General features: G+C 35.4%; 1 protein-coding gene and 1 long non-coding RNA gene across 2 annotated transcripts; both read left to right on the top strand.

Annotated features, from left to right (window-relative positions):
• The first annotated feature begins 7,045 nt into the window (after positions 1-7,045).
• LOC108475414 (small nuclear ribonucleoprotein SmD3b) lies at positions 7,046-8,749 on the top strand. The gene is made up of 5 exons (XM_017777377.2): positions 7,046-7,345; positions 7,960-8,012; positions 8,157-8,223; positions 8,308-8,364; positions 8,496-8,749. Exons 1-5 carry the CDS (start codon positions 7,187-7,189, stop codon positions 8,556-8,558), a joined length of 399 nt encoding a protein of 132 aa, XP_017632866.1. The 5' UTR covers positions 7,046-7,186; the 3' UTR covers positions 8,559-8,749.
• A 2,973-nt stretch (positions 8,750-11,722) lies between these two features.
• LOC128290456 (uncharacterized) lies at positions 11,723-12,849 on the top strand. The gene is made up of 2 exons (XR_008280310.1): positions 11,723-11,805; positions 12,592-12,849. It is a non-coding gene; the product is annotated as an uncharacterized LOC128290456 (long non-coding RNA).
• Positions 12,850-16,438: the final 3,589 nt, after the last annotated feature.

The following is a 16,438-nucleotide window of genomic DNA, read 5'->3' as shown; positions in this document are numbered from 1 at the left end:
TATGAGCAGTATACTGAGAATTATTAAAGTTCTCGTGAGACAGGGCCAGAACGGTTTCTGGGTCCCCTGTCGCGACTTTGAAAATTTACCATAAATTATCCAGAAATAATTAGGAGTCATTCCTTATATGTACAGATTCCATTTTGAGTCTAGTTTCATTAGAAACAAACGGCACCAGTATTAAAGCCCTGTACAGAGAGATATTCAAGTTTTAACGCGCGAAGGTCAGAGAAGTCGATCCCTGTAACATGGGTGACTTTAACTAATAAACTGTACCAATTGGCCCGACCAAAAATTCTAGAAATAAATCCATGGATGGTTATGTGAGTCTAAATTCAGGGAAAATTTACGAAACCAGTTTCCGAGTTTTGAAACTCGAGATATGATTTTAAAGGCGACGGTGACGCAGTTTTCCAACTGACCGGTAATGTCAAATTGGTTGGTACCTTGAGAGGATTTGGCCGTTAACCCCTCGTGTCCGACATCGGCGACGGTCACGAGTTAGGGGTGTTACAACCCATATAAGGGACATTATGATTGATTATGATTGATTTTCGAAAATGAATTGTAAATGACATAAATTAACTGTAATTTAACTATAAACTCTAATAATCTCTATAACCCTGTTCTGGCGTCGGACACGGGTTAGAGGTGTTACAATAAGCATGTATTGTGTCTGAACTAGAAAATGATTTGAGTTGGTAAACTGATAGTATTCAAATCAAGGTGGGAATCCACCAAATGCGTAAGTATTCGCCAGTAAACAATGTCTGTGAACAATTGTTTTAGGATAAATGATGCAAGTTATTTGAATAGAGAAAAAGAGGTAGTATTGTATGGTAAGATCTGAAGTTAGCCAATGAGTTAAGGATGATTCGTTATGGATGGTAAGTGGCGCATAAGTATGTATATATGTGTTTGTTCGAAGATGTAAGGAATCTGCCAAAGACAGATTAGGTAATATAAATAATCAGGATGAAGAGTTCAGTGTGAAAGGTTTAAAGATATAATGTATTTCAAACTCACTAAGTTCGTGTAGCTTATAAGCATTATATTTATGTTTCAGGTTACGCTGAAGGAATGATTTCGCCAGAAGGGACAAGCCAAGAGTACGCCAAGAAAGCGACGAATGGAGATACTGTGCATACAGTGGATATCTTTAAATGGTGGCATATTGTAGTTTTACACCCTATTAGTCTATTCATTTAAAACTATGTATTGTAATTAGTTATTATAGATATGGTGTATTATTTTTAAATACATTTCTTGGTTTCTTTAATAAAAGAGATTTTTGATAAAATGATAAGAAATGTATTTTGAGCCAAGTGTATAAGAAGGCTGTTTAGGAAATTTTACTAAGGGAAACGTGTAGTAACACTCAAGGTCCAGATTCGATAAATCGAGTCAGATCTAGAGAGTTACAAAGTGGTATCAGAGCCTTCGGTTTAGTCGATCCTCTTGTAGATAAGTGATTCAGCCTTGTATGCATAGTAAGCCGAACTTGGTTTAGCTAGGTCTGTTTCAATAAAGTTTTAAATGGTATTGTCTTATATTATCATTGAGAATCAATGTAATCAAATAAATATTTATATTCAGTAAAATCTTCACCCATTTTAAAATTTTTGTTAAGTGTTTAAGTTTAGTAACATCCTATATTCGGATCCAGTAAATCAGGTCGGGTATAAGGTGTTACAAAAATAAATTGTTAATTGATTGAAATTGAAGCAAAAATAGCCAACAAGATGAAAATAATCAATCAATTAAAGAAAGATGAGAAATCTCATCAAATTGATGCAATCTTGATGGAAATCAATGCGAACCGATTATTCTTGAGTGGTTCTTGATTTGAAAATTGAACAAAAACAAATCAATTGATAAATCATAAAGAAACCCTACAGGACTAAAAGAAAATAAAACAAGATGGAAAGATGGATATGGCTAAATGTAGAAGATGGAAATATAAAGAATGGATAGATGGATAACGCACTGAGAAGCCTTTAAATAAAAAGATTCAACAACCCCTTTCAAACAATTTTAATCTTGCCTTCAAGAATGGAAACTTGGCAATTCAAAGCTTGAAAACGATCCCCAACAATCTAAAAGATAGTGACAAAAAACTTCTAAAATCAAATAAGAAGAATTCTTACAAAGAAAAAATCAACGAGTATTTATTCAATCAAAGCATAATACTCAAAGTGTGTTTAATGAATAATGAAAAAATGTAACGCCCCGAATTTTGAGCCTAAAAGAATTGGGCTTTGCGTATCGGAGCAATTGGATTTTAGTTGTGCAAGAAAATTTCACTAATTGTGTGTTTGCTTTATTGGCTATGTGCTTTAGGAGTGATTGAGAGTGTTTTGAGAGGTCTTGAATTCAAATCTAGGCTTTAGCTAAAATCTTAGTTTTCCCTAAATTGAACTTGGCGTTAGCTGAAAGGTCTTATTAATATTTTGTGTTTAAATTATGACACAAGCAAGCATGTGGTCTAGTGGCAAGGTGGCGTTAGGAGTATGGCAAGGAGGCCAAAGGTTCAAGACTAAAAGTGAGCTATGGATTACTTATTTTGCAGCTGTGCTGCCCAGCGGTTGTGTTGGAATAGAATTCTACTCAAGTGGTTGTAGAATTGGTCTTGGGGGAGAGATTTATGGGATATGGACATGGAGGAGTTTGAAAGTGATTCAAATCGAAGGGTTGAGAGATTGTAGGATTAGATTATGGGGGTTGAGAGGAGAGTTAGTAGTTGGCCGAATATGCGACTTCCCATTGTGCATATCCGGTCATAGGACCTTTTTCCCATAGTGTCAAATTCTTTTATGCCATTTCGGGTTCTCCTTGCTTTTATTTTTTCTCATTTCTCTGTATTTCCAAGCATATACTGAAAACTGACCACTCATGCAACGTTTCTGTCATTTCTGGCAAGCATTGAGTGCTCTTTCATTTGTCCATTTTCTTTTTCATTTTTGTTTCTTGCTCATTGCTCAAACTTTTACCAAAACCCTTTTTACTTTTGTCTCATCTTTATTTCTTTCAGAGTTTCTGATTGTTCCTCTTCTTATTACTGCTTTTGCAATCAGTTCCTTGCATGACCAAACCTTCTCACCCCATTTCTCTACTTCCTGTCCTTATTTTCTCTCGTTTGTTCCTATTCTTATTTGGTCGAATACCCCTTTGCCTTTTGTGATCATTCTCGTGAATAGTGGCCAAAAATCTTTGCCTTCCTTCAACACTTTCTTTCATTGATCATAGTACTCTTGTCAGCCAAATATAACCTTCTCTATTTTTTCCCTCATTTGTTTTCCTTCTCCTCTCAGTAGTAGTCGAATACTATATTCCTGTCACATCACTCACGTTTTCGATTCAGCCACTCTTCTTCACACTTTCTTTTTGGTCATCAATTTCGACTCAGCGCACTCGAGTGTTACTCCTTTAGTTTGGAATCGATTCTATGGGATGGTTGTAGTCTAAGGTGATCTGACAATTGTTTGAAAGTTAGGGAAACAGGTATTTCTATTATTAGTAAGGTCACAGTAGTTGATTTAGTTTTTTGTCGGTTTCTTTTGATAACAAGAGTTGGATGAGTAATCGTTATGATGCAATAATCTAGGTGCGAAGATACTTGGGGTGCAGTTCGTTTCACGAGCAGGTGTGTAAACATATGCTATGTTTGATGATCGGCTAAAAAGCCTAAAGTGTGTGTTTTTGCATGCGATATTCGGTAATCGTTTGAAAATTGAAAGTATGTGTCATTTACACTGCTATGACAGTAGATCGGCGAAATACCAAAAAGTTGAAAATATGGGGTATGATGCCACATAGGCGTACAATCACACGTATGGTGAATCGAGCCCACGGACATGTGCGTTAGATTGTAGAGGCCACCACGAGTGCTCTCGTGGTCTTAGGCTATTTTGGGCCTTGTTGGGCTAAACAGGTCGTGTGGGCCCAATGGGCTCGTAGGCCCTACACGGATAAATGTATGTGATGTGGTAAGTGTTGTCTGGACTGTGATGTTCGCATAGCTGTGGCTGTTTTTGGGCTAAATGGGCCACACGTGTGTGGGTCCACTTGAGCCGAGAATGGGCCTCAGGCCCATTTACATTGTTATGTCTGTTTAGGTTACTTAAGTCACTCAAGGCGACCTGGATCATCTGTTGGGTCGTTAAGGCCTCGATTTGTAAATTACCGAAATACCCCCGATTTGTAAAATTACCAAAATAACCTTGTAGTGTAAAATTACTGAAATACCCCTGTAGGGTAAAATGACAGTTTTGCCCTTGTGGGTAAATGACCGAATTAGACTATAAATTTGATCGATTTGACTGTGATCGTATGACTATGTTTTAAATGACTTGACGGTGGTTGTACGACTGATATGCTTTTAATATATGTTTAAATGATTGTTACTGAGCATGGCCATTTTACATACACGTGTGATGATTGAGCATGACATACATGACATATTGCATGGGGTTGGGACATTGATATGGAAGAAGTTTTGATAGGATCGTACGGGTCGCGCGAGACAACTGTGGATCTAGTATTAATCTGTTAAGGTCGCACGGGTCGAACAAGACTACTGTGGACCGATAGAAGGCTTAGTGCTGCTTAATCTGATTATGGCTCTGTGCCAACCTAAATATGGCTCTGTGCTATGTTGATTATAGCTTTGTGCAAATCGTATTTACCAGTGGCTATGTGCTTATCATATTTATTGATGACTCTGTGTTGATTATATTTACCCATGGCTGTGTACCGATTATATTACCGTCGCTAATGGCTATGTGCCGAACTTATTGCAATTACTGATGGCTTTGTGCCAATTGTAATACCGCTACTGATGGCTTAAAGCGGAATATATATATAGTAGCTTTGCTGCGATTTCGGTTAGTGCTGCAACCGGTGCTAACATTTTAAGTGTAGGGATGGCGTAGGTGAGTTATTCCCCACAGGTAGTGCAGGGTTGGACGGAGGCAAGTACAAGGTTGGATGGGTTAGCATGCATCCATGCATTCACACATTTTGTTTTATTACTAAGATGGGCTAGGCCCAATTGATTCTGTTATGGGCTTTGGCACACGTATGCTCTGAACTAGATTGTACTATTATCATTAATCTGCCTCGCCCATACTGCTTTCATTTACTTTTGATATCGTCTCGTTACTCTAGTAAGGGGATTAGACACTGAGTTTTCATAGACTAACCCCGTCTATTAACTGTACAAGTAATTCCCAGCATTAGGAGGATCGGTGCTGCGAGGGACTCGGAGATGGTCACATGATTGCAGTCTTATTATGCTTTGGACTTTATTTAAAGTTTAGATTCCATTTTGGGTTTTAATTTTTGTAATAAGGCCTTTTAGGGTTTAGGATTTAGGGTTTTTTAGATTTTAACTTTGGGTTTCATTTACTTTGATTTATATCTGTTTGAATTAAATCACAATTTTCCCAAAGTGTTAATTGTTTTTAAAACAACACAGCGTTTCCGCAACATTTTCAAAATGCTTTCGCAACTTAACTTTTTAACATCAAGTTTTAGTAATTATTTTAAAACTAGCTTCTGCAACTAAAAGAGATTTTGGGAATAAAATTATGTATTTTTCAATAAACCATGCTTTGAAATTAAACTAACGTAAACTGGGGTTTTGTACAAGTTTTAATGACCAAAAGTTTTTTTTTAAAAAAAATATTAAGAGGGGCTTTCAATGAAAACATGGTTTTCGAAAAACACTTCAATGTGACACGCCAGATTCGAGCCTAATATCTAGGCCGGGTTTGGGGTATTACAAAAAACCTTTATATTGGCTAGTTTATTACATCAAAATAAAACTTTTTAATAGAATGAAACTATAATTAATCTAAACAAAAAGTAGTTCTAGTTGAACTAAAATTTCTAGTTGACTAAGAAACATAAAACTCTTAAATAACTTAAAATGCTTAAAAATATCCTAAAATTTAGAATAAATAATAAAAATATAAAACCTAATAAATAAAATATTGGACTCATATGTAATTAAAACTAAGCCTAAAAATCAATTTAAACTCTAATAAAATCTGAAACTCGTAATTTCCCATAATAATCCTGTCTAAAAATTTTGTTTGTGCAGTCTTCATTGAAATAGTCATAACTTGAGCTATTGGACTTGAAATCAAGTAATACAAATTGAGTTTTGAAAATAAGAGATAGCTCCCCAAACGTTATGAAGACATTTCAACTCATAAATGCCTAAATTTAATAATTTCACCCCATCCATGCATGTATCATTCAAGCATTCCCACTTTTGGTATAATTGTAACTTTGGTCCTTCAAATTTTAATATTTTCAATTTAACCTTTAAACTTTTGAATATTTACAATTGAACCCTTTTTACTTTTCACAATTTTACAATTGAACCCATACCTCAACTTAATATCTCACAACATATTACTTATTTTAACTATCATTAATATACCTTATTTATTTAACGAAAAAATTCACTATGTTTTAAGGGCGTTAAACATACTTCAGATTAAGCTAGGCTTTGACAATGATATTTAACCGCAATCCAAACCCAACTCGACCCATGAATAAGTCTACGCATGAATTACAAAATAAAAACTTTTTCATCATAAAAAATAATGTTTGATTAGCAAATTGGCCCCTAACTTTTATTAGATTAGTACTTAAAAGTCTTTTGTAAGGAGTGTAATATGAATTATCTTTTTATCTTATTTATCTCACAAAATATACCACATCCAATAAAAATGTAACATGCATCACGTTTTATTTATTAGTATTTTTTTGATAGAATGAGACAAAGTTTATGGTTTAAATACCACTTCTGATAAAAACTTAAAATACGATATAGGAATTGAGATATAATTTAAAGCCTAAAATTATACCTTCACGGGTAATCTTCATACAATGGCATGGCAAGTAGTCAAATAAAATAATCCAACGTACGGCATAGGAATAATCAGAAAGGTAAAACAACGCCTCTGATGCATCCATATTAGCCTATCAATTTCTCCAAACTTGTCCTCACTATATTTCAGAATTACAATTATGACCCTAAGAATTAGATTTAGAAATTTAAACAACTCGCGGGGCAAATCCATTTCTTTCAGCTCTAGGGTTTTGCGATTCCTGCAGGAGCAGAGCGGACGAGCGAGAAAGAAAGAAAAAAAGAAACAAACAGGAGAGGGAAACAATGAGCCGGAGCTTGGGCATACCAGTGAAGCTACTGCACGAGGCATCCGGCCACGTGGTAACGGTGGAGCTTAAGAGCGGAGAGCTTTACAGAGGAAGCATGGTCGAATGCGAGGATAACTGGAATTGCCAGCTCGAGAACATCACCTACACCGCTAAAGTACCTCTCTTTCTCACATCCCCCCTTTTTTTCTTTAGCTATTCACTTTCGACTTTGATTTATTTACTTTTATTTGGATCTGATGAATTTAGGGTTTATGCTTAGTTAGTGATAAACCTTAAAATACTTCAGTGTTGGGTGTTAGATTTAGGCATTGCATGCCGGAACTCTGGACTTAAGTTTATAAGCAGGTTAAGCCTTAGGATATTGGGGAAGAGATGGATGGAGTTTCTGGGGTTTGAAAATTGAGTATGTTTCTCAGCAATTTCTCATTGCTAAATTTGAGTTTGCCTCTGGATTTTGCTTATTGACTGTTGTGTGGTTCTTTGTAGGTTATACTACAAATTTCAGGTTGTTACCTGATTTATAAAGCGTTTAAGTTGCTAGCTTCTTGTATCATTGTTTTTTATTTAATAGATCTAATTAAAAGTTGAATGAGTGACATCAGAATTTCATTGTGATTTGAGTGCATATTCTCTCATCCCTTTTCCAAAACCAGATATATTATCGGTAGCATGTTGTTGTTCACTTTGGCTCAAGGTTGTTCTTGTCTTTCCTCTCATATTACTTCCACTTGTAACTGATTTTAAGCTGATTGATTGGCTTGGCTTCAGGATGGAAAGATATCACAGCTTGAGCATGTTTTCATTCGAGGCAGTAAAGTCAGGTATCATGTCTCTCCCTCCCTCAGTCAACCATGTTTCATTGTTTTTAGTAGGATTGATATGCGGCATTTGATGGTAATAGGTGTTGTTATAATGAAAACAGGCATACTTTATTTGTCTATTGATAGATGGGTATATTTTGACAGGTTTATGGTCATACCGGACATGTTGAAGAATGCTCCTATGTTCAAACGCCTCGATGCTAAAATCAAGGTTCATCTTCTTTCAAGGTGTCACATTTCTTACATTATGCACTTGTTAGAAGACCTCTGACTTTGTTTCTTAACTTCATCAAAGGGTAAGAGCTCATCTCTAGGAGTTGGCAGAGGTAGAGCTGTTGCAATGAGAGCCAAAGTAAGTGTGCCTACGCTGTAATTAAGATGGAACCCGAAGAACCATGCTCTTTTTGTGTGATCTCCTTATAATTTTCCTTGTCTATAAGCTTCATATTCCAAATATGATTTTGTTTCTTTTTGGTGTTACAGGCTCAAGCTGCCGGGCGTGGCACAACAGGTGGTAGAGGCGTTGTGCCATCGGTTCGTAGGTAACTTTGTCTTGTCAAATGGTTTCTAGTCTCTATTGTCAAAGCATCGTTCATCATTATATGCCACTGGATAAATTCTTGGGTTTAGTGATCAAGCTTGTACTCATTTGATGTAAAAGGATCTACACTTTTGTTATGCTGACGAAAATGAAATTAGAGGTGAAGTACTTTTTCATGGATCCATATGAAAGCAAAGTGTCCATGTATGTCATGCACATCCAATCTCAGAACTCTTTGCCCTTCTGAATTTTGTGCGTGCTTCACAGTTTTGCCTTGTGTGGGAATATGGTCGTTTGAAACATATGGAAACGTTTAGAAAATAATTGTTGTGTATATATGCACGCTAGTTATGTAAAAAATTTAAATAAAATATTAGTAAGGTATTGGTTAAAATGGCAAACTTGAAAAATTGGGCTTTGATTTTTAGGTTTAAGTTACACCATCTATGTTTTTCTATAAAAAAATATTTGGGGTTTAAATGATTTTTAATTGATTTATTGTAAAAAAATAAAATAAAATCAAACTTGTTCTTTGAGGAACTGAGAATCTTCTTTTTGATATGATAAGCAACTTCCCCTTTGGAATTTAGAAACATCTCACGTGTACGTTTCTTCTTTTATAGTAGTAGTGATTAGAGATGCTCATGGCCTACAAAAAATTTAGACTCATTCATTGGGTTTGGGCTGGGTTAGGTTTAAAAAGTGAGTTTAAAATTTTGTTCAAGCTTGACTCAAATAAAAATGCTAAAACTTGGGTCTAGCTTAGCTACTATATTAATTTTTTATATTATTTTATATAATTTTAAATATATAATACATCAAAATACTAAAAAATTAAAATAAATATTTTTCAAAAATAAATTTTAAAAAATATGTAGATTTAAATAGTACTAAGATAGATGTAACTTAACAAGTAAAACATCTAAAATAATAACAAAATTAACAAATGCTTTTAAAATAATAACAAAATTAATAATAAAATAAGTTTTATATAATATCCAAACAATAACAAAATAGTAGCAACATAATAATAATATGATAGCAAAATAGGGAGAAAACAGGAAAATAACATTCAAAAACAACAAAAAAAAGTAGATTTTTTTTGTCATTTAGTTAATTCGGGCAGGGCTCGGGCCAAAAATACCTTAGTCGAGGCTCGATCCCTTTTTTAAACGGGCCTTAATTTTTTGTCCAAGCCCATTTTTTGTGCCTATATTTTTGCCCAAACCTTCCTACATTTCTTGCGGGTCTTCGAGCCGGGCCGGGTAACCTGACCCATGAGCAAGTCTAGTAGTGGTGGGGTGTTTCTTTGGATGATGTGTTGTTGACCATTAATTTCATACCCTAGACTTGGGTTTTTTTTTCTTTTTTTTGTCTTTTAACGTTCACCATTTCTTAAATGATTATTTTATCCCTGAATTTATTCTTTGTTATTTAAAAATGTAATTGATCAATGTGATTATTTGGAAATAGTAAAATTTTTAGTTCATAAGGTGGGAGAGTTCCACATATATAATAAGAGTTGTGGGTAATTAAGGAACGAGACGATGACCTTTTGTGATAGTATTCAATTATCAATGTTGTAATGAAAACTAATATCTTCGTCTCCAAAAGAATGGATGGAAATCTAAGTGGAAGAATAAGCAGGATATTAAACGTAACAGCAAGTCCAGGATTTAGAGAAATATCTTGGAATTCCTTTATTCCACAAAAGAATTACTAACTTTATAGTACAGTTCGTAGTAGAAAAGGTTCGAGCAAAGTTGGGAAATTGGGATGCGGAGCAATTATCTACGACAAGACGCTTCACCCTAACACAATCAGTTCTTCTCTCTATTCCTAATTATTTTATGCAAGCCATGCGAATTCCAAAAGGTGAATGTGAAAAAATTGAAGGCCTGGCAAAACAATTCATTTGGGGGCCCACCACTAAAGGATGAAAAATGGCGCTAGCTGATTAGGGATCAATGTGCCAACCATGTGTATGTGGAGGCTTAGGTCTGCAGTACTTATAAAGCCAAAATGCATCTTTTTTACTAAAATTAAGAGTTAATATAGTCTCCAAAAGAGACGCTTTATAGGTGCGTGTGTTGCGGTCAAAGTATGGAATGAAAGAGATAATTCTTGAGAATATCGCAAGAGAAAGTTGTTCAGTAATGTGGAGAGCAATTGCAAAGGTTTGGCCTTTACTAAAGGAGAATCTGTGTTGGTCAGTTGGAATGGGAACAGAGATATGATGCTGGGAAGATAATTAGGTATGTAACAGCCCGATTTTGGGTCTAGTCGGAAGAAATTATTTTAATATTATTTTATGTGCAACAGCATGATTATAAAGGTGCATGAAAAATTTGGTGACTAAATTTTAGCATTTGAGAGCTAAATTGAGAAAAAGGACTAAATCGCAAAAAAGGTAAAAGTCCAATTTCACTTTATAGACATACCAAATAGCTAGAGAGGAAAAAATTTAAGGTCTTTGAAGGGCAAATAGACCCTTAAACTGCAGCATGGCCAGCCATAGGGACAAAGAATTAGGCTAGTCAATGTTAGGTAAAAAATTGGTGACTTGTTTGACTAAAAAGAAATAAAATAAAAAAAAATGATATCACACATTTCACTTCTTCTTCTTCACCAAAATTCTCAGCAAAAATAAGGGTTTTGAAGCCTTAAAATTTCAGCCAAGCTAGCCTCTTGGAAGTAAGTCAATTTGAGGGTTATTCTTGATAATTTTTGTACTTTTGGGACCCCTAAAGCTTAATCTAGCTATTGAAGGGACTATTTTGTGAAATGATTGATAGTCTAGGGACTTACCATGAAAGGATTTGTATGTTTGCTGAGTTTTTATGGAAGAAAATGAGTTTTGGTTGTTGAGTGAACAACTTTTATGAAAGGACTTTTCATGAAAACCCTATAGGACCATTTTGTAAAGTTTGTAAAATAGATAGTAATGTTGTGAAATATTGAGAATTTGGGGTGGTCACTAGAGAAATAAATGGTCGGTTAGGCTTGTTGGCTATTAAGGAAATTCGATAAAAATCAATTTTCAGGCCTAGGGGTAAAATCGTAACTTTTGCTAAGTTTAAGGGCAAAACAGTCATTTTACCAAAGTATGAGTCTTAAGTTGAATTTAATGATTTGTGTATTTAATAAGCTAATTTTTGAAATTTTAGATAAAGAGAAACGTGATTCGGGCCTTGATCGAGGGAAGAACAAAATTTACGAGGATTAGGCTCATTCTCATCATTTTGTGCCGAGGTAAGTACATATGTAAGTAGTGTGTCATTGTAGCTTACTTTTAAATGTTTTATTTTTACCATGTATCATAATCTACTCGATACCATGAAAGTATAAATAATGCGATATAAGAGTAACCTACATTATGAACAAATGCAACAGCATCAGGTTAGATACGAGATCCCATCGAACCTCGGAAATAGTATAGGATACAAAAGGTAAGTCATGAGAAATTAAGTCGTCTGAACTCATGAGTTGAGTCTGAGTTCATGAGACAAGTGAAATATGTAATGTGGGTCCGGGTACTGACTTTGTGTGCAGACCTGTTAATAAGCGGGCATTACATGATAGAGCTATAGGGTCCGGGTACTGACTTGGTGAAAAGGCCCGTGAGTAGCTCAAGTATGCAGGTATTACAAAGTACGAGGTAGCTTTGGCTACTTGTATAGTACTCAAGAGTAAACTACCCGTGTATTCATTGATATTTCCGAGTGTTTAAAGGGGAAACTCGATGAATGGATGGATGACACTTCCAATGAGGTATGTTAATAGAGAGAATGAACTTGAGTTAATTTACGGGTAACTACAGGTATGTATACTAAACTCTCGAACGAAGACCATAGTATGTGATGAGATGTAGTAAGTATGCGTAAAAGAAGGAAGAGCAAGATAGTGAGGTTAAAATGATATATCATTTAAGTATGATAAGCCATTGTTTGATGAATTTATTTCTAATTACACTTATTTGCATATATGTACTTACTAAGCACTTATGCTTACCCTTTTTCCTTTCCATTTTCATTTTAGTGCCGCCAAAGTAGTTCGAGGATAGTCGCCTACGTCGGAGAAGCTAGTCACACTATCCTCAAAGCTCTTGGTATAACTAGTTTTATCATTTTGATTATGGCATGTATAGGTATCTTTGATTTTATTTTTGTGTCACATTATTTTGGGGCCAAAAGTGTTGGCTTGTTTTAGCACTTGACTCATTTTGTATAAGGCCATGAAAATGGCTAATATTGTAAGTCATTATATGAATGCAAAATAGTCTTTGCGAATGTGAAATTGTTAATATGGTTAAATTTGTGAAATGCATATAAGCCTTAGCTATGGTTGTTGGTTGAGAACTCATATTAAATTAGACCTTGATATGTTGATTAGTATTAAATTTTGTTTTAGGTGGCATAAGGCTTGGTAAATAGCCTTATATTGTCCACACCGTGTGTCCAGGCCATGTGCCTGTGTGTGACACACGGCCAGCCTCATGGGCATGTTGTCCGGCCATGTGTCCCATGCACGTAAATTTTACAAGTTAATATGCATGGTAGTAAACACGCAGGTAGAGACACGGCCGTGTGTCTCAGCCGTGTGAAGGACACGATCTAGCACACGGGCGTGTGCCTTGGCCATGTGCCCCAAATTGGATGTTGACGTCAGAAACAGAATGTCAAGGTTTTTGGAAACGGGCTAGGACACGGGCGTGTCATGGCCGTGTGAGGGACATGGGCCATAGACACGGGCGTGTGCTAGGCCTTGTGAAAACCCCTATAGGTTCGAATTTAGAATTTAATTCACACGGGCATGGGACACGGGCGTGTCCCTAGGTGCTTAGGCCGTGTGTGCCACACGGGCCATTAGTATGACCATGTTCAAGTTCCACACAGGCGTGTTGCCTATCCACACGGGCATGTGCCCTGTTTCAAAGGTCATTTTTTCCTAGTGTTGATTAAAGGACCCGAATTGGTCCCGAGTGATTTCTAGGAGATGCTTTGGGCCTTATAGGCCCCTGATAAGAAGTTTTGGAAAAGTTTGAAAAATTCTTGAATTTAATCAAGTCTTGGTGACTCGTAAATGTTTGAATGAATGTGTTTAAGTTTAGTAACGCCTCATATTCTGTCATGACGTAGGGCAAGAGTGTGGGATGTTACAGGGTACTTATAATAGGCCCCCTAATTAAGCACATGCCAATCCCAAATAGGCCAACAATTAATTGTCAACTAAGGGATATGGTAATAGAAGAAGGGGCATGGGATCTTGAAGCATTCAGAAGGAAATTATCGAAAGAGATCATACAAAGGATAATGAACATACTTCCCCAACACCCTTTAGTAGGACTTGGCAAAATTTGTTGGACACAGACCACAAACGGGAATTTCTCAGTCAAAGATGCATATCGGTTAAGAACAAAAAGAACATGGAGTGCACAAGGCAATAAGTGGAAGGAAATCTGGAAATATCAAGGACCACATCGTGTCCGCTTCTTACTATGGTTAGTATGCAAGCAAAGGTTGCTCACCAACTAGAAAAGGCGCGCAGAGGGATTGGACAGGATATATCATGTCAGATTTGTTATCATAATACAAAAGATATTCTGCATGTCTTAAGAGAATGTCTGACAGCTGAAGAAGTTTGATTAAACCTGGTACCTATAAACTGGCAGCCTCAATTCTTTTCAGGGAATCTTTTAGATTGGGTTGGGGTAAATTTAAGAAATCATGAGTGGTTATCAAGGACTGGGGCCCCTTGGGCAACCTTTTTTGGTTTGGTATGGAAGAATAGGAACTTGCTTATCTTTCAAAGTTAGCATGGAGCTTACCGGGGACTATTAAGACATCAATTTGTTGGGCAAAACAGTATCATGTTACTCATGTGTGGGACACATTCAAGGAACCTATTGTTGAGTCTGAATGATTATTAAGAGAAGTTGTAGGTTGAGCTTGTAGGTATTGTTTTTTTTATTTCTTAGTTTAGCTAGATTTTTCGCCAAAAAAAAATGTTGTAATGACGAAAAAGCATGAAAAGTAAAATATTAAATTAAAATAAACTAAATCGATTTGTCGGTAGTTCTAGTCTCAAGTGCGATTTCAGTTTCGGTATTGGAATTGATTGTAGATATTTTCTAATCCTTTAGTAAGTCGGTTAAAGTGGTCGAAAAACAAACTTCAAACCACCAATTTTCTTTTGTTGCAAATTAACTCTGACAATAGCTTGACAATCAACTCTTTTCAATTGAATAGTCCTAAAAAAAAGCTTTTAATATTTAATTTGATGACACCTTTATGATCTAGAAAGACCGGACTCTAATTGTCAAACTTAATTGCACGATTGTTTAAATTAGATTATTCACTCTTGTTATAGCCCTATTCATATAAAGACATGTGGCAAGCAGGAAGGTTACCTCAAACCACCTGTAGCACCCTCACCAGTATTCAACACCGGAATAGGGTTACGAACATTACTGTAACGCGTAGGTTTGTGCAAGTGTACACAGTCGTTATCAAGTAATAAGTAAGTATCGAGTTATTGTCCCTACAAGGATTGCATTTGTGTTAAATCACTTGATTGTAAAATTACCCTTAACAATTTGGTAAATAAAAACACAATATGGTTGAGAAGTGATGATTAAAATATATTAAACTAAATGCAATGATCCCTAATGCAAATTTTCCTAAGTATGCAAACTATATGAATGGAATAGATTTTAGCAAAATTAAACAAAATTTGTAGCAATTATAACGTAAATAAACTAGGACAATTACTTTACTTAAACTCAATTTATTATCAATATGCTTAATAACATTTGAAAAAACATTCCATGGCAACTCGATCTTTCATGTGTTTGGAAACCACATTAGGTCATTTCGGAATCCTTTACTTAGTAAATATGCATTTTACTGATCCTTATTTGCTAAGGGTTTCTTAGCATCTGTGTGAAGTAACAGGGACGTGTTAGGTTTGAAACAGTTTAATCACACAAATCTAAAAACTATGTAGATAACAGATGTAATATCCCAAAATAGGGCCTAGTCGGAATAATGGTTTCAGGATCACAAATCTGACATCAAAATATTTAGTTTATGATTATTACGAGGCTTAGAATATGAAAATATGCATGTGTTAAAGTTTCATGAATGAATTCTTTGAGTAAGTGCCCAATTGGAAAATTTGGGACTAAATTGAATAAATTGCAAAACTTGGATTCTAGAAGAAATTTGTATGAAATTGCTTTGGGTTATGAATTAGAAGTTCTTGGAGAGTAATTTTCCCAATTTCTAAATTTTTGGACAAAAATGGGCTTGCATGGATGAAATTTCAAAAAAAGGGCCTAAGGGCATTTTGGTCATTTGGCATTTTAGTGAAATAAAATGGGAAAAATGAACAAAAAATCAACCATTCTTCTTCTCCATGCTGCTGCAATTTCTAGGGTTTCCATAGCTAGGGTTTTCAAGCTTTCCAAGCTCATTAGTAAGTGCTCCCAAGCCTCGTTTTTAATGTTTTTCGTAATTTTGAAGTCCTGGTAGCTTACTCTCTCCATTTCTACCCATATTTCATGCTAGGGTTCATGTTTGAAAATTTACACATGCATGAGTTACTTGTATTTTGATGTTTTATGGAGGAATATGAAAGTTTGAAGAGTGTTAAACAACTTTTCCTAGGTGATTTTCATGAAAAATCCCTAAAGGGACCTTTTTGCAAAAGTTGTAAAATGTGTGGTAGAAATGTGAAAATAATGGAAAATGTGGGCTACCATAAGAGGGAAAAGTGTTCGGCTAGGCTTGAGTAAGGTAGAAATTGCATGTGTTTCATTATATGAGCCTAGGGACTAAATCGTAAAAATATCAAAGGTTAGGGGCAAAACGGTCATTTAGACCGG

The sequence above is a fragment of the Gossypium arboreum genome, chromosome 3 (assembly GCF_025698485.1).
Source record: "Gossypium arboreum isolate Shixiya-1 chromosome 3, ASM2569848v2, whole genome shotgun sequence".
Lineage (NCBI taxonomy): Eukaryota > Viridiplantae > Streptophyta > Magnoliopsida > Malvales > Malvaceae > Gossypium > Gossypium arboreum.
This window is presented reverse-complemented; position numbering and strand designations above follow the sequence as displayed.

Bases quoted from the DNA above. Each gene is read 5' to 3' on its own strand.
- LOC108475414 (XM_017777377.2), top strand. From the start codon at position 7,187: ATGAGCCGGAGCTTGGGCATACCAGTGAAGCTACTGCACGAGGCATCC. The intron at 8,013-8,156 runs GTATCATGTCTC...ATATTTTGACAG, and splicing joins ATTCGAGGCAGTAAAGTCAG to GTTTATGGTCATACCGGACA. The intron at 8,365-8,495 runs GTAAGTGTGCCT...TTGGTGTTACAG, and splicing joins CTGTTGCAATGAGAGCCAAA to GCTCAAGCTGCCGGGCGTGG.